Source organism: Candoia aspera, chromosome 5, assembly GCF_035149785.1.
Source record: "Candoia aspera isolate rCanAsp1 chromosome 5, rCanAsp1.hap2, whole genome shotgun sequence".
NCBI classification, from domain to species: domain Eukaryota; kingdom Metazoa; phylum Chordata; class Lepidosauria; order Squamata; family Boidae; genus Candoia; species Candoia aspera.
Window position 1 is genome coordinate 55,742,720 of NC_086157.1, and position 18,811 is coordinate 55,761,530.

General features: G+C 36.0%; 1 protein-coding gene across 3 annotated transcripts in view; it reads left to right on the plus strand.

Moving 5' to 3' along the window:
* Nucleotides 1–17,215, plus strand: part of USP9X (ubiquitin specific peptidase 9 X-linked) — a 112,590-nt gene extending 95,375 nt beyond the window's left edge. For all 3 annotated transcript variants that reach the window (XM_063305242.1, XM_063305243.1, XM_063305241.1), the window contains 7 exons: nucleotides 4,817–5,002; nucleotides 6,307–6,527; nucleotides 7,673–7,761; nucleotides 11,394–11,550; nucleotides 11,855–12,067; nucleotides 13,704–13,799; nucleotides 15,460–17,215. In XM_063305242.1, coding sequence (XP_063161312.1) covers nucleotides 4,817–5,002; nucleotides 6,307–6,527; nucleotides 7,673–7,761; nucleotides 11,394–11,550; nucleotides 11,855–12,067; nucleotides 13,704–13,799; nucleotides 15,460–15,594 — 1,097 coding nt within the window. In that variant the 3' untranslated portion in view covers nucleotides 15,595–17,215. The remainder of the gene's footprint in view (nucleotides 1–4,816; nucleotides 5,003–6,306; nucleotides 6,528–7,672; nucleotides 7,762–11,393; nucleotides 11,551–11,854; nucleotides 12,068–13,703; nucleotides 13,800–15,459) is intronic.
* The last annotated feature ends 1,596 nt before the right edge of the window (nucleotides 17,216–18,811 follow it).

The following is an 18,811-nucleotide window of genomic DNA, read 5'->3' on the forward strand; positions in this document are numbered from 1 at the left end:
TTGTTTGATAAAAAACTAGCTCTCTTTTTAGAATGCCTTTTCCCCTTAAAACGTAGGGATTTTTTGTTCATGTTCAGATCCTATAGATTAGAAGGGACTGTGCAAATACTTCCATAATGATGTCCAAAGTTCTATATAATCAGTTCCTAACTCATAAGAAGCCTGTCATGGATTTATTTTAAATTATATACTGGGTTTATATGCTATTCCAATGATTCCATACTCTGAGCAGCTTACATATCCTATTCCAATAACGTTAAAAGTTTGTACACCACAAACATCAAATTGCACTTTCCTGCTAAGGAACAATAAGAGACCGTATTGTGACCCGCCCAAGGTCCCCCGCGTGGGCGAGATGGGTAGTGATAAAAATAAGATAAATAAATATTCAGATAAACTCCAGAACAATATTCATTATATGACTATCCTTAAAGTCAGGTTTTAAAAGCCTTCCTAAAACCCAGAAGAGTTGGGGCCATGTGAATCTCAGGAGAGATGCTGCCCCATGGAAGGGGCTGATAAATGAAAAGGTCCACCTCCAAGATCCCTGCAACTGACATTCTCTGAGAGAAGGGACCCACTGGGAACTCCTTCTACTTGATCTTACTGGATAAACGGAAAGAACCAGTTGAAGAAGGCGATCCCAAAGCAATCGAGATCCTGAGCCATGAAGGTCTTTAAAGGTGACAACAAACTCCTTGAATTGCATCTAAAAGGACTTCCGGTGGGGGGATATGGCGGACTGACTAGCTGGGTCTGCAAGCTCCGCGGACAGAACTGACAACACGGTGCTTTTTGGGGCTCTGGCAGGCTTTTATCTGAAGCTCAGAGCTTTTTCATGAAAGAAGGAGAAGCTTGGAATCATCCCATTTGTCCTCAAAAATGGTGTCTTGTAGCCAGAGAATCACAACAGTGTTCATGGCAATCCAGTAAGAGCTGCCGGGAGGTCACCATTTCCAAGCCGCGCTGTGTCAGGACCAGGCCTGCCTCTGACTCAGATTCAGTTTCACTTTCTGAGTCAGAGGAGGAATTTGAAACCTGTCGTGTGGGAGTTGGAGAAACAAAACTCCAGCATGACTCGGCAGAATCCACAATGTTGATTGGGCGATATCCGGAGGGGGGGTTGAATTCGCCAATCAGTGCGCACCAGAGACGTGCTGAAAAGCGTGCGAAAGAAAAAGCAGCCCGATTGGCTGCAGGAGAGTCTAAGCTCGCCAAGGAATGGGATAAAAGGCAGCAGCGCAGACAGCGTGCTGCTGGAGACAACCGATCCTCTAGACCTGTAGCTTCGGAAGACGATTCCCTACCATCATCAGAAGCAGCGTCTGTGATCGACAAAGAAGCAGCACAAGCCTTGGATTCTGAAGAAGGGATCTTTGCTCCCACTGCATTTGAGGAACCAGCATTGCCTGATCCCAGCAGCCAGCTCCTCGCCTCCAGCCTTGAGAGCTCGTGTTGCCTTCAGCAGAGCAACTGAGTCGAGGGTTTTTCACGCCACTGCCTGTCAGTTTACTGCAGCCACTCTTCGTAAACCCCTGCGGATTTTGGGGAGTGTTGCTCACCGTGCTCAGGATCTGAGTTCATGGCACACACGGTGCTTCCGGCAGAACCCAGCTTAGGTCCGAGTTCCAAGCCTTGCTCCAAGTCTCCTGCCCAGCAAATCCAGCCTAGTCTGGAGCTTCCAGCCGAGTCCAGCCTAATCCCAAATTCCAAGCCTTGTTCCAGGTCTCCTGTCTAGCAATTCCAGTCCAGTCCGGGGCTCCCAGCCGAGTCTAGGCAAGTTCTAAGTTCCAAGTCCAGCTCCTACCCGTCTTCTCCAGAGATCCAGTCCAGTCCAGTAATTCCAGCTGAGTCCAGCCTTGCCCTGAGTTTGAGTCCTGTGCCCGAGATTCCGTGTTCTTCAGTTTGCTGATCGTAGCATGAATCCTGATTCATCGAGTTGGCCATTCCGTGTCGTGTTGTTCTAGAATTATTCCAGTTTGAGATCTGCTGCCTCCAGTCCTCGTGTTCCAATGGGATCCAGTCTTCCTTCTAGATAATACCCAGTGCTGCCTTGTTACATTGTGTAGCCTTGATTACTCCAGTCTCCTTACTTAAGGACTTACTGCTTGTAAATAGTTCTTAATAAAGAGTTTTATTGAGAATTGATCTGGTGTGTGGTCTGAACAGGACACGCTGTACCCTTAAAGGGACACTAGGTTGAGCCACCTCATTTCAAGTTTACGCACCCTAAGAGAAGCTTTCTGCTGCAAGAAGAAGCGAACTCTTGGTGCTTATCATTATTTCTGGATTAAATCTTTAGAAATCTTTTTAAGTTTTGGCTTCTTTTTCCATTTAAATATTAAGGAGAACTGAGAATAAATAATTGCCACCTTACCATTATTTTTGTGTTGAATTTGATGGATTTAATATTTTCCTACACGTTGAAGCTGCTGTTTTGAATCTTCAGCTTTCTATTTTCACTTTTCCTCAGGAGTTGTCTGCTATCTTGTTAGCATACTTTCTCTTGTGTCAATTTCATTTGGAAATTTTCTATTAACCTATTAACTCCTAACTTTGTGAATCAAGTATCAGGGGGCTCCATAAACTACTGCCTGAAACATGGAGGATTTCAAGGAGTCTTCTTCAGACTTCTGTTGTGAGCTTAAGCAGATCTTCAAAGAGATCTTTTCAGAATCCTGTCAAGCAATTCTGCAGGATATTTGGGACATTGGTGAAAATATTATTTCTAAAATGTGTCATCCGGCTGAGGACATTATGGAAGAAGATGAAGATTTTAGCAAAGATAAGAGATGTTTCTACTGAGAGCGAGATTGAAGTTTTTGTTGAAATGCCAGGCAAAGATTACATTCTGGTGCTGCAGGGGTTAAAGGGACAGTTTGAGCTGCAAATTACAAAGGGAGTTGTTTTTTTCCCAAGGGAATGTTATGGGAAAGAAGAGGCACTGTTCTGTGGGACGTTATTTGTTGAGAAGTCTGAGTTTCTAAGGGGGGCGGTTGGGCTGTTTGATTTCTGTATGAATAATGCCTTGTGTGTCATATGGAGATATGTAAATGTTCTGGTATATTTTGAAGTGGGGTAGAGATTTAAGAATGTTTAATGGGACTGATATGAGGCTTGTATGATTTCATTTTTCTTTAATAATTTGGATTAAGATTTGTCAGATTATTTTTAAGGTTTGATTCTTAAGATTTATAAGCTATAATAATTGCTTGATTTTAAGTTTAATTGGGTTAAGATTGTTGTAGTATTATTAAGTATAAAAGTAGACAATTTATATGTTTTTATAATCTGATTTTTATTGTGGACAGAAATATATAGACTAGTGATGGGAAGGAAATAAATGCTGTTTTGGGGGGAGGGAAGTTGATTTAGAGGTGTGTGTGTGTGTGGGAAGGAGCAATTGTATTTAGTGATTTTTACAATGTGCTAGTGGTATGATTTACAGAAATGTGATCTTGGTTTGATATAGAGTAAGGGTTTAATTATGGAAATAGTATTTTCTTGTTGAAAGTCAGAAGTCACTTCTTATGTAATTTTTCAAAAAACGTTTTTCTTGTGTTTCACACTTTTTTAGTTTTTTTTTCTTTTTTAGTTTTTTTTTTGTAGTTTTTATTTTTTTTCCAAACTTGTTTTCTTATTAAAAAAAAAAATTGCATGTAAAAGACTGGTAACCAGTGTAAGTCTTGAAGCAGAGATGTTAATGGCAAATCAATATGTGCCCATAAATACTTATGCCGCTGGATTCTGGACCAGCTGTAGTTTCTGAGTAATCTTAAAGGCAATACCATCTAATGCACATAGAGGTAGTCCAAACAAGAGGTGATTAGGACATGAGTGATCATGTGTGGGGCCTCCCATTCCAGGAAAGGTCATAATTAGTACAGCCAGTTACACAATTGGAGCTCCCAACCCTTAAGTCTGAGAATTGCTGTATAGTTATTAAGCTTTCCTGATGAAGTCAGGAATTCCTTGAGCCAAGTGAAGCTTAGCAGAAGCTCCCTAATCCATGTGCTGAATTATTGCCCCATCTAACGGTTTTCCTACAGTTCCATGGGAGATTTGCAGAAATGGGATTTCCTGATCCTTTTGTTAACTTAGATAAATTTAAGAGTTCATACAGATATCACTTAATTATGACTATAAGCTACTTATGGGATTATACTGCTGTTACCTGCAGAAGTATCTTTGAAAGTCTTTTCTACACCTTATTGTGTTAAAAATGTTTATGATTGCTATGCTGTGCATTTGACTTCTTTCATCAAACATACATAGTTTGTTAGGAAAATTACATAATTGAAAATTTGGATAGACTTTGCTATTTGTTTCTAATAGACATAATAATGAGAAATTTAAACCAGATATTGCTGGATAACAAATTTCATAACTCTATTACATCTTATTGAATGAGAAAGATCTGCATGCTGATTTGAGTGACTCTTACTGGTTGTGATGCATAAGTAGAGACACTCTGGATAGGTTGACTCTTGGACTAATAGGACATGTGCATATAATTTTCTTGATATCTGTATGGAAATAATTTGCTACTGCTTTCCTCTGGGATGTTTTCCTGACATGCCACTCTAACTGATAGTTCTCAGATTTCTATGTGGTCCTCATTCAAATACTAATCATGCTTAGCTTTTTTGGAATCTATCAGGGTCAACTAGGTGCTGCTGCCTGGTTGTATTCACACTTCCATTTTTTCCAGACATGATCCGATGATCAAATTACGTTAAGTATGAATTTTTGTAGATAACATTTCAATAACTTAGATTTCTAATTATTTTTTCCCTTGTATCACCTTTCCACTTAGGTGTAGCAGAAAAAACACAACTTTTAAAACTAAATGTCCCTGCCACATTTATGCTTGTGGCACTGGATGAAGGCCCAGGTCCTCCAATCAAATACCAGTATGCTGAATTGGGCAAACTATACACTGTGGTGTCCCAACTAATCCGCTGTTGCAATGTGGCATCACGTATGCAGTCTTCTATCAATGGTACTATTTTGCATTTATGAATGGAATGTATTTATTATGAAATGTGCGTTGTGGAATTTTATTTTTTAAAGTATTTTATCACTATTGTTCTAGACTGATGTATATTCTGTACTGAGAGAGAGGTGAGAGGGATCAGGCTCTGGGATGCTCTTTCTTCAGAGTCAGCATGAATCAAATTGAAGTAGGAAATGGGGCTTTTAGTTCCTGGACTGATTTATTTTATTTTATTTTATTTATGTTTGACCCTGCCTTTATTATTTTTATAAATAACTCAAGGCAGTGAACATACCTAACACTCCTTCCTCCTCCTATTTTCCCCACCACAGCAACCCTGTGAGGTGAGTTGGGCCGAGAGAGAGGGACTGGCCCAGGGTCACCCAGCCTTGCCTCATACAACAGTACTTTTGGTGTAGGCTCCCACTTAGAAGTGTAGAGTGCATTCTGTCCTTGTGTATGCTTAAATTATACTTTTCAGGAAAATTCTATTACTAGATTCGCTACTGGAACAGAAGCCAATGCCAGCGATAGATAAACTTCCTTTCACTGTTGTTTTAATGCAAGTAGCATGACCGAATAGCTAGTCTCAATATTAGAACACTGCACCACCAAGCAAGTTGTGAAAGCACCACATTTTGGAATGAGGTTGCACGTAATGAACTGTTGTTCCTGCAAATAATTGCTACAGCATCAGTTATATATGTATCTTTGGTACAATGTTACATCTAGGTGAGCGCCTACACAAGAGTTTCCTGTAATCAGGAGATAGATTTGTGTGTTGGTATGGATTGTAGAATTGAATATTATTAAATCGCTACAGAGTACCGTATGTCAAAACATCTAGATAACGAAACACTTTTTTTCCTCGTGTCATTGCTCTGTTGAACTCCTAATTAATGTAGCATGATATAATGATTGATAATGTATGGTAAGACATGACTGCTAAGATGTGACCGGTAATGCTCTGTTAAATGTGAACATACGTTAGACAACAGATGCAGTATATTGTCCCTTAATTCTCCCTTTAAATATGAGTGTGTGTTAGTTAATAGCTGTAGTATTATTTTCCTTCAATTTTTTTTCTTTCTTGATTGTATAGTTTTAGTAAATAACATTATTACTTTATTATTGTTTAATTTTGATGTTATGTAAATATATTGAGAGCTCTTCCACCAAAGTTAAATTCCTTGTATGTCTAATCATACTTGGCCAGTAAAGTATTCTATTCTAATATTATTAATAGTATGATACTTTGGGGATTTATATTGTTAAGAGCAAAAATAAAGTACCACGTATTTATTTTTTAGGTAATCCTCCGCTTAGCAATCCATACAGTGACCCTAATTTATCACAACCAATAATGGCACTTCAGCAAAATGTGGCAGACATTTTGTTTGTGCGGACTAGTTATGTGAAAAAAATTATAGAAGATTGCAGTAACTCAGAAGAGACTATCAAACTACTTCGCTTCTGCTGTTGGGAGAATCCTCAGTTTTCTTCCACAGTTCTCAGTGAACTACTTTGGCAGGTAAAAAGGGAAAAAAGCAAGAAAGCGTGTATCCTGTGGAAATGCCTTTAGTTGTTGTATCATTGTTACTGATGTATGTAAGATTTGGTTCATATTCATTTAAAATATTTATATTCCATGGGTCAAATATGTTTCCAAGCAAGGTGGCTCCAACATATTAAAGCAAGTAACTAATAGCAGAGTTAAAGTTTCTGAAGCAGCTCACAGGGATTGGCCTGCCTTGTTTCTTTTGTTGCACTGAACTGAGAAGAAGCAGTTTTTACACTTGAAGCAACTGCAGTACGTGGGAAACAATTCATAAATAATTTTCAGGCAGTTTAATTCACACTATATTGCAAAACCTCAATTAACAGACCCTGATACAATGGATTTCACATGGGTTAGACCACATTGCCACGGTGGTTTACATCATTTGTATAATGAAGTCATTACACAAACGATATGCATAAAAATGATGTAACTTTCATTATGGAGGCTTCATGCACATGAACTAAATTGCTGCAGTAATGAACCTTTATATTTAATGCACATTTGTAAATAAGGGAGACCCTCTCCTCCCAGTCAGTCCTTAAATCAAGGTTTCACTGTACTATCAAAAAAAACAAACCACGGTGAACTGCAATATAGCTGCAGTTCTCAGTTTGGCATTGCAGTGGGCTCTCGTTGGTTCTTCTATATTTTATTTTAATTGCTTTCTAAAATCAGAAAACAGTCACATATAAATAGAACTAGAATATGAATGGGAAAAGGAAACACAGAATTCTCCAAACTTTTGTTAATGATTTGATATTAACATGAACTGATCCAGTGGCAGAGAGTAAAACTTGTGTGTTTTTTGGAATTTTTGTTCTAATAAAGAACGTTCCTTGAATTTAATTAATGGTTATACACACACATGAACAATACATACAAATGATTATACATGGACACATACACTTATGCACCCAGGCTCACATATAAGCACATATACATGAAGAATAAGTAATCATTTAATTATAAAACCTTATTTAACATCACCTTCCCAATAGTTTATGTTATGATATAAGAAAGGTTCATAATACTAATATTCAAATATTCATGATACATATCATTTGTGATACATGTTTGAATTACCAGAATTTGTATGTTAATATTTTCCTTTCAAGGTTGCATATTCTTACACGTATGAACTTCGACCTTATTTGGATCTACTTCTCCAAATTTTGCTAATTGAGGATTCTTGGCAGACTCACAGGTTAGCAACTGAGATTCTTCGTCTTTTCTTCCATTTGAAAGCCTTTTCTTGTATATTTTGACCGAAATATCGTGCTTCAGTAGCGTATTTTGAGCCATGCTCAAAGATGCTATTGTAGCAGCATAGGGGAAATGCAGATCAAACATGCATGATATGAATAGGATGTAGCAATTTGAGAAAGATGTTTGTTTGCCACAATTCAAATATTTGTCTGTTGCAAATTCCCTTTGTGGCTGTTGACAACCCATTATTCTGTACTTTAACCAGGAGGAGAAGAAAAAATTATGGAGTAGTTCGAGACTCAAAATACTGCAGGGACCCACCTCCATATAATGCATTAAGTTGAGCACATGAGACCATTCCGAGTTCTATCCGTAGGAGAGGTGCATTAATTCTAACGTACAGATGGCATCTTGACTCCGGAATGACCTCACACAAATAACTGTGATTAGAACTGATGGTGCATCCATTTTGTTGGGGGTTTAGACTTTTTATTTACATAGGCATTTAAACAAAATGCTGTCTAACTGCATTTGTATTATTTATTAACATATATTACAGCTTTAGTTTTACATTAGCAAATGTAAAACTACATTTGTTGAAGCAAATGTACCTTGTTCTTAAACCAGTCATTATAGATGGCAAATTATAGATTCTCAGAGTTGTTAATTAAATGTTTTGAACACTTGAACTGTTACATAAATGCTAGTATTACTAAATCGCTTGACTGCTGCAGATATTAGAAAATTATTGAATTAAAATAATTAATTACAATGATCTTGTGGAAATGGGAAGAAGTCATGATAAAAAATGGCAGTGGGGTGAGGAAATTAAGAAAAGTGGAGTCGGGAATTCAGGATGTTACCTGTCTCTTCAATGGAGCCTGAGAAGTCTTTGGTTCTGGTCATGCAATAACTATGTTGCCAGCACCAGATCTTGCATCTTTATGCAGTTACAAGTGGTTAGCAAGTTCCATCTTGGAATAGCATTTCCTTCTTTGAAGGAAGAAAGGGCAAAGTCTCTAATATGGGGTTTTCATCAGTTGATATATGATGACACCATGTAAAAAGAAACAACTGTTAGAAATGGGACTGAAAAAGGATGCCTTTCTAAGGTGGAGTCTGCTGCTTTGAACTGCCACTGATTATCCTGTTCATTTCAATTGTGGCTTAAATCCCAAATTTAGCACCAAACCTATTTTGGATGTAAAAGTGTTCAATATTAAAATCCAGAGCAGGAAACACGATTCAGATCAGTTGTGAGTATACTGGGTATATTTACCAGCAATCAATAATATTTGTTCAGTCAACAACCAGCAGAATTTAAAAGGACAAAAACAAAGTAAAACAAATAAAATAATATACTACCAACTAATAAAATAGATCACATAATAATATAGCATTCACTCCTCTATTACTATATTAATATGTTTGTTCCCAGGTAGTGTGAGTCTAAAACATTAATAAGTATAAAATAAAAATATATATCCCCTAGCAATTTCTTAATTAAGGTATTTCAATTTAAAAGTAATATTTAAAACAAGGGTAATTACTTTTTTAGCCAGTTTTGTCTTATTTTTATTGCAGCAACACAAAACTTGACTACTGCACACATAATGTATGGTTTTAGATCCTGAAGATGATGTTCACATAAAAATTATCTGAATTCCCAGGGAATTTATCTATTAGGGGCAAAATGTAAATTGACCTGATGTCGCCATAAAACTTACAGTGTAGTAAATACGTGTGAGATGGTTTCAACTTCCTCTTCACCACATGAGCAGATACTCTCAGCTATAGGAATTTTACTATACCTGCCTTGAGGAAGTGCAGGTGGAAGAATATTGAATCTAGCTTTAAAGAATGCAGTTCTCAGCTTAGGGAAAGTTAGGTTTAGGAAATAACTTGCTGGTTCCCATAAGCCCCTGTTGATCCAAATTCTATCGTGTTGGGGCAGCCTGTTAACTTCAGTCTGGAACTCCATGTCCCTTATTCTTTGAATGATTACTTGCTTAGCTTAATCATAACATAATGATATTAAGAATAGTGGAGAGAGCCCACATGAAGCCGGCTTATATTCTACCGCCTGCCTCCAGGGTAAAGAGAAATTATCTGTCTACCAGCTGCACCTTAAAAGAAGCCAAGCCTTTTTCTGATGTCACACAATAGCATACCCTGTCATTACCTGAATGTCTCTTGCTCAAAAACATACTTTTCTATGAATAAGTTGAAAACTTGGCTCTGCCATCTCGCTTGGGGTGGGAAGGGGAGTAGTTATTCTTGGGGATGGCTGGCGCCTTAAAGTGGTCCTCATATGCACATGAATTGAATTAGAACTTTTACTGCCACCTGGATTTTATTTTATTTTATATTTATATTTTGTTTTTATATTTTATGTATGTATTGTAGTTTTATTGTATTTTAATGTTTTTAGCTCTATTGTAAACCTTTTGGGGGGAGATCGGTGGCTGCTAAATTTGATAAAAAAGTAATACAATATATAATTGGAAATATATATATGTGACTGTGTATATGTGATAACTGTACTTTAGCACATGGGGGCACTTCAGTTAGAAGTTCCATTATCAGCTTAATGTATTTGTGATCAAACATGTAATGAGCTGCAGGTTGTTTGACACCTTGGCCTGAAGCAATCCTGGAAGATTTTAACTAGTAGTCTAAAACTAATTATTAACTTGCCTAACAAATGCAAATTCTGCTTCTGTAAATGCATAGTTAATAATTGGATGGGCTTTATTCAAAGTTAGACCAATCTTGTTCTTTACAATTGAATGACAAATTTGAAATTTGTATATGCATTTGTACTGTGGGAGTGGGGGTGTAATGTGTAATTATATTTCTAAGATAAAATCTGTTTCTCCTCCTCCTCCTCCTCCTCGACATTTAAATAATTTATTGGTAAAGTACAACAACTAGAAGATATGAAGTACAACAAAAAAATGTAACATTGCTAATATACTGTAAAAAAAGAATATAGAAATGAATAAATGAGTGATATATGAAGAAACTAAAGATACATCAATAAAGTATTAATATAGAACTAGCTCATTCCTTTAACATATTAAATCTAAATATTTAATAAAATATTAAAGATTTTTAATATTCTGTTATTTAGATGCCTTCAAGTAATGAATATAGATGTGGATATTCTATCAATATTAATTACAGTTTCAGATATTAAAGTTACAAGCATTATAATTATTGTTGCTTCTTAAGTTGGCCCACTGCAATTATCTTCCAAGATACTCTCCTTACTCATTATATAAAATAAGTTTCTGTTAATAAAAGAAAGTGATACTTATCCATTATGTTTCAGTACAAAGCTTTTTGCTATTTAAAAAAAAAATCCCAGTAAAATGAGGAGAGGTGATTTTAACCAATCCTTCCTCCTTTTGTAGCTCAGAGTATTAATGAAAATTTGTTCTGAAGAGGGATTGGCAAAAATTTGCCTTTGCTGAATATCAGTACTTTCTTTGAGGAATAGCAACACTGGAACCCAACCCAGAGCATAGGTTGGAAAGGAATAAAACGACCTTTTTATAACAGTGACAGTTTAATAGATTTTCAGCCTTTGTGAAATTCTGATCTTTTGATTTGTTTGGGTTCCCTAAGGATTCACAATGCACTTAAAGGAATTCCAGATGACCGTGATGGGCTGTTCGATACCATTCAACGATCTAAGAACCATTATCAAAAAAGGGCTTACCAGTGTATAAAGTGTATGGTGGCTCTCTTCAGCAACTGTCCTGTGGCATATCAAATTTTACAGGTAATCACTTTGATCTTAGTGTTTGTCTGATGTTAATTACATTCCACAGTTGGGGGGGTCTTTTTTTTTTTAATCTTGTGGGAAAAAAACATGGATTGATGGAGATTTTTTTTGTCAAAACAGAATTCTCAGCAGAATAAATTAGCTAAATCAGGTTGTTATTTTAGTGAAATACAATATCAATCCTACTTCCCATAGAAAGACCATTCTCTTGATATTTCTTTAATTCTGTCATGAGCAAGAAACACCTTAGAAGAGTTAATAATTATTCAAATATGGAGTGACTTCCTTTTTATCTCTACAGAGTAATGGAGATTTGAAGAGAAAATGGACTTGGGCAGTAGAGTGGCTTGGAGATGAGCTGGAACGTAGGCCTTACACTGGCAACCCACAATATACATATAACAACTGGTCTCCACCAGTGCAGAGTAATGAAACATCAAATGGTTACTTTCTGGAGAGATCTCACAGTGCAAGAATGACTCTTGCCAAGGCTTGTGAACTGTGCCCAGAAGAGGTGAGAAATCTAATGTTACTTTGGCATTCATTGGTACACAGATAATCTGTCACAAAATTCCTAGTAGAATTACATATGGGTTGATACTACACTTTAATATGAGCTTTTAAAACCACAAGTTTATAGTTTCTTCATACAGTAAGTTAATGAAGTTGTTCTGACTTGGTTAAATCCTGAAAAATAGCTTATGACCTGCATGTCAACACTGAATAAAGAACATAAATATTAAATACTACATTATATCAAGGTGTTATGTTCCCTTGATAAAACATATTGAGAAAAAAATCCTACATAAAAAGAAGACACTGAATCTTATTTTTCCAGTATTTCCCAAATTCTTTTAATTTTAAGCATCAATTGTTCTCTAAACTGGCAGATAACAGATTTCTTCAAGATTCCTCCATACTATAAATTAAGTCATAGTGGAGTTCATTGTTTTGGACTTCAGTAAATCATAATATAAAACATTGGTTGAACATGCAATACAAAAAGAAAAGGTATAACAGAACTTGTGGCTTTTGCATAAACTGGTCACTTTTTAAACATCAGTTATCATCAGGCCCAGTTTTTAAGTTCATTATTATTTTCTTTTCACAATAAAAACCCAATATACCATGGAGTGGTCCTAAATCATACACTTTTATTTAAAACATAAAGTGAGAGTTGAAATCAGTGCATTAGACTTATATTCCATTGGAAGACTAACTAAGCAGCCATTAGAAGCTCCAGCTTGACCATTTGTTACTCAAGTGCTGCATATGTATAGTCAGTATGTGAGTAGTCCATTCAAGCAAAAAAAATTAACTTGTTAGTAAACAACAAATATTGAATTATATCTAGTTTTTTGAAGCCAACTAAAACAAACAAGTTGCATATTCATGCTAGAACAATCCATATTTGTGGAGAACTGTGATTACTCAGAAAATGATAATTGGAGGGTGCTACGGATTTTTCATATAGCCATATGGCACAGTGAAGACACTAGAGGTCATACAAAAGACAATGAAAACATTAAATACCAGACTGACTTCTTCTGGGGAGGAGTTATGGTGGACACATCTTAAGAAACCTTGTGGAGGATGTTATTAATAGTATTGTGAAAATGTAGCTCAAATGAATGAGTCATTGGAAGGCCCAAAATTACCTTTGTAGCCAAGGCAATAGGTCAGGAGTCAGCATGGCCAAACAGGTGTCTAACTCCAGTGGAACAGAGGCCTGCAAGTGTAGTGAGAGGCAGAATATGCAACATTTTCTATTTTGTCCTTTACTAGCAGTGGACTATTGTACAGTACAGTACCTCACTGTGATGAAAATGTAGCCTGCAGATGGCAAAAGCTTAACACTAATAGAATGATGTCACTATTGGCCACAGCTTAGTGGCAAGGGGGTTGCAGATAGCACCATACACCAGGATGTTAAGTACATGTATATAAAATTCTCCTTGAGAGTGATACACAAAAATGGTATGTCTTAGTCCTATATTTAGGACTAATTTAAAACTTACTAGATCTCTGAGTAAAAATGTCCATACCGTGTAAACTTTACAAATATGTAGGAAAATAATCATTTTTAAAAATAAAAGAGAAACAGATAAAGTTTCTCCCCGTGTTTTAATGGGAGTGGATTTCATTTTTAGGAACCAGATGATCCGGATGCTCCTGATGAGCATGAATCTTCTCCACCAGAAGATGCTCCATTGTATCCCCATTCACCTGGCTCCCAGTATCAACAGGTGAGCAGAGATGTATCTTAAAGAGAATCAGTTACTTCACTGTAGTACCAGTGAAAGGCAACTCCATCTTTTTTCTTTCAAATCACAGCCACCAAAGAAAATGAGTTTGCACATAACAGATTCCTGGGTACTGCACAAATGTTTGTTGGTGTTTGCAGGGCAACTTCAGAAAGCAAACCCAAATGCTACAAAACGTCTAAAACTATATATACAGTTTGCATAAAGTGACTGCTAATGATAGTAGACAGTGCCTGCCAAATGTTTTAGTCTAGAATTCTCAGAGCAATTTGGCTATATGAGCTGTAGCTTACAGAAATGGCTAGTAAACATGTGTAGCCCCTGATTGCCAAACCTAGTGCTAATGGCAGGGCCAGTTCTAGGCGTTTTGGCACCTTAGGCAAAGTCATATTCTGGCGCCCCCTATGGTTTGGCTCATCTTCCAGTTCTGTTAGGAATTTCAAAAAGGCACCCTTGTAAAGTTTTTGAGCTTTACAGTTATGATTTTCAGCCCCAGGCCATTTTTTTCTTTTCTTGGACATTTTCACCCTATTTATACTGCAAAATTATATTAAACCCTCAGGTAGGCATGCTGGCTTACAGAGTGCACTGTTACTGCTTTTCACTTTTTTACTGTGTTTTCAATTTTGGCACCCCCTGAAATTTGGTGCCCCTAGGCCAGTGCCTTCTCTGCCTTAGCCTAGAGCTGGCCCTGGCAAACGGAAACGCTTCAGTCAGCACCAATCTGATTCTGCAATTCACTTGCAAAGCTATCTGAAGTTGCCTCCTAATCCTAGTAGGTAAAGTCAGCTTCAAGAATAGTTTCTGTGTCGGATTTTGTATTTTCAAAGTCCATAATTTTCTTAAGCTAACAGGCATGTAGGAAAGAAATTAGATTAAATGCAAGCATATAAATGTTACATGCTGCTAAAAATAGCGCTGTCTCTGAAATATTAAAATCATGTTTATTTGATATGAATTACATTTGTTATAAATAAATAATTGCATTATTTGTTTTATCTTTTTTAACCCATTTGTCAAATTAGTTAATATTATTTCTTGTTTATTTGCATTTATTTTGCTTTCTTTACTGATGTCTCTAGCAAAGAAGTGGTAAAGATACAAACCCAGTTGCCACAAAGTTGACCATATTTTATCCATCACCTCCCTTATCTGTTAGTTTATTCCCAGGAGATTTCTTTTCCCCCTTCCAAACTTTCACACTGAATAATTTTTATTTCAAGTTTAGGATATAGTACATTATGATATACAAATTCGTTAAATTAGTTTAGTTAATGCATATGATGTAAATTATCCTATTATATTTGACTCAAAGACTGTACTGTATCCTGGGGCAAAAAATTAATGCAATTGGTAAAGACATATTTTTCTTTAATAAATAATGCTATTACTTTTTCATCATTTTCAAATATACAATTCAGGCTGTTTATATTGGTTGGATAGCATCTTTATTTTCCTTTATCTTCAGCTCTTGCATGAACTTAAAACAATGAATCAACATTTTGATTTCAGTATAAATTATTTTGTGTCTTATTTTACTTAATAGGTGTTTCTCTAGAGTGTTACAAACCAGTCCACCAAGCTACTATTTAAGTAAATCAATTAAAGTAATTGTTCTTAAAATGTATTTTCTTTTTTACAGAATAACCACGTGCATGGACAACCATATACAGGCCCTGCAGCACACCATATGAACAACCCTCAGCGAACTGGCCAACGAGCACAAGAAAATTATGAAGGCAGCGAAGAAGTTTCACCACCTCAGACAAAAGAATAGTGAAAATGCACATAATTAACTTGCTCCATCAAGACTGTGCACCCAGGCCTTACAGTCCAACTTTTCTCTGTGTCTGGCTGATATTTAGAAAAACTATTCCTAATCAACATGGAGTGAAGAGTCTATTCACTGTCTTATCTGCAGAAAATTGCTGTCAATATATAACCTGCCTGCAGTGGAAAGTGTATAGTGTTTTGTAATAAATGGCCTGATGCTAATGTGTAAATGGCAAAGGTGTATATAGTATATTAATGTTTGACTGTTAATTCTTAAACAAGAAACTTTTTTTTGTCTTGAATGAGACTCACAGATCTACAACAATTAATTTCTTGATATATCTGCTGCGCTCTACAACCAGTGTTGCCTGCCTAATGGCAGTTAGATCAACTCCTTACCCATGCCCCACCCAAAAAGTAAGCCTCTCCATGTCAACCAGAAAAATACTTCCATGTAATTCTTTGCCACTGGAGTCAATTTTACTATGAGCATCATAATGACTGGTAACCTTTTAATTCTTTGGTTGATGTGGAAAATTGGTGATACACCTTGTTTCTAGGTCTTTTTCCATTGCCTTTTCCATTCTGGTATTAAGTTAATCAATTTGAAGCTATAGTTAAGCTGTAACATTTAGCATGGCTTCACACCAAGTTAGAGTAGCCAGTGAGGACAGAAAATGCAGTTGTCCGAAATGACAACTGCTGTTTAAACCCTTTTCTTCAGACACCTGGGTTATAAAACAGGAAGGGAGGGTTGGGCGAAGTGGCCGATGGTTTTCAGTTGCACATATGTTCCTCACATCTGATGTTTGACAGTTCTGTCTCTGGATGGGGTAAAAGAACACTTAGTTTTCAGTAATAGGAAATTAAAAGATTTAAAACAAATATGCAAATTTTGCTATGCCAGGATGCCTGGAGCATAACAGACTGTATTTGGTGTGCTTGTTTTGTTTCTTCAGTAAAGCTTATTTGATAAAACTTCTAATACTTTCCTTTATACTGCATTGCAGTGAAGTGGAAGTCAACAAAATCACACAATACTTGTGAGTGCCACTGCACCAAGTTAACTTGCTGATTTTCTGCTCATGCACAATTCTACTTGAAAGCAAGAATTGTCTTAGCTCTATATCCATTATAAGAGAAATCTTAACCTTAGGAGCAGAGTTTGATTATTAAAGTAAATAAACTACTGGTTAGTCAAATATAAACCTGAGGTATCTCTATTCCAGAGTAAACATTTGTTTAAAGACTTCAAGGAACTCATCAGTAAATACTGTATTTAAATTAAAAATTGGTAACTTGAATGTGTGTAATTATTTTGGAACCTGTCAAAAAACCAAATACCCCCTGCAAACAGATACAGCCCACCCTATACTATTTAAATATTTGCTGTTTTATTTTATAGAAATTATTTTGCTGAATTCACAAATAGAATTTGATTTAAGAAGACCATTTTTGTCCTGTGGTATGTGTGTGTGGTTTTTTTTAAAACAGACTGCACAGGTCATTAAATTCTGTGCACTAGATTGAATTCTGGAACAAAAGTCACAGTGAGATTTGGTGGACAGGAATTTGACCATTGACAAAGAATAAAAAAAGAAAACTGTCATAGTTTCTTAATGTGACTACCTTGTACTTTTTGTATGTTTTATATATACATATATATTTAATGAGCACAAGCTTTCTGGTATTTTTACTAAGTTAATCCAAACAACGCTGCTTATCAAACTTAGGGTTTATAGTTGAAATGAGTAAAATGAGGAAATCACAAATTTCTTTTGCATTTAGTGTAACTAGAGTCTCAACACATTTTTATTCTATGTAGCAGTGTTCACGTTACCCTTCCAGGTTTGCTTTGATATACTTGTTATGTTTTAATAGCATTTTCTTGGATTGGATTAACATCATTTGAGTGAAACTTTACCCACCTATTGGGTAACTTCAGTACTAGCTTAAACAAAAAAATATCCTGATTTTATATTAGAACCTTGAGCATTCATATTCCCTTGGTCCAGTGATTATTGTTAAACATGTTTCAAAGACTCTCTTCACCTACCAAAACAAGGCAGTTATTACTTCAGCCTTGGGGGGGGGGAAGCAAGTGTGATACAATTGTGGAGCTTACGTTCACAGTGCTGTATGTTTTTTACCCTCCATGGGGGAACACGTTTTCAAATGATCAGCTTGGGGATATTACCACTAATCTTTTACCCCAAAAAGAAAACTCTCTGAGAGTATAGCTTCTTGGAAATCAGTGGGTAGCAGAAACAAGAATTCCTTTTGCTTTTGGCAAAATGTTAGATTTATTCATTTTAAAATGTTCTACAGAGTAATTTATGCTTCTGTCAGTTACGGCAGTAGTAGCTTCAAAACTAATTTATTACCTCAGTATTGATGGCACACATTAAAACAAGTCCTCAAAGTGCCTAAACGTTTAATTTTACTTTCCCCCTAATTATTGAATTCTGTTTTTTGTTTGTAACACCTAAGGAGAAACTGCTGTCTTCCATAAAAGTGATTCACCTAGTGGTAATCTTACCTTTTTTTAATAATTTAAGATTCAAACAAAAGTTGAACAGCTACAGGAAAAATTAGCAATTTTCTTCCCAGAATGTGTTTATAAAAATAGCTTTCATTTTTATAGGAGCAGTTCTGTATGCATATAACTCTTTATCACTGAGCTCAGTGAATACATTCTGAATGTTTTGTTTTAGTATTCTCACTGCTAAACTAACCCAATTAAATAAGTATGCATGGCTGCCAGCTTACTATGTTTTTTTTAATGTATTTTTACTTTGAAAGACCTTTTGAATGCCAAAAGTCACAGGAAACTCATTTATTAAAAAAAAAAACACTAGATTCTAGTCTTCAGTGGTTGTGGGAAATAATGGCAAGCATGATTGCAGTGTTCTCTGATAAACAAGAAGTAAAAAAACATCCAAAATAGAATTTTTAACTTCATAATCCTTAAGTTGCATAATGTATCTTTTGAGTTTTGCAAGCTAGCTTTAGAAATGCATGTATTGGTTTGCTTTGAATTAACCAGAAAAAATTATAGGCAATGTGTATATATAGAGAACATTCTGGATGTCCTTTGTTCATTAGTGAATTTAAAAAAGTATTTGAAATAGTTCAGCTGGTGTAGGGTTAGGAATAAAATAGTTTTTCTTCCCCCTTTTGGCACACTTTTATATAGAAGCATACATGATCTTGCCACTGGC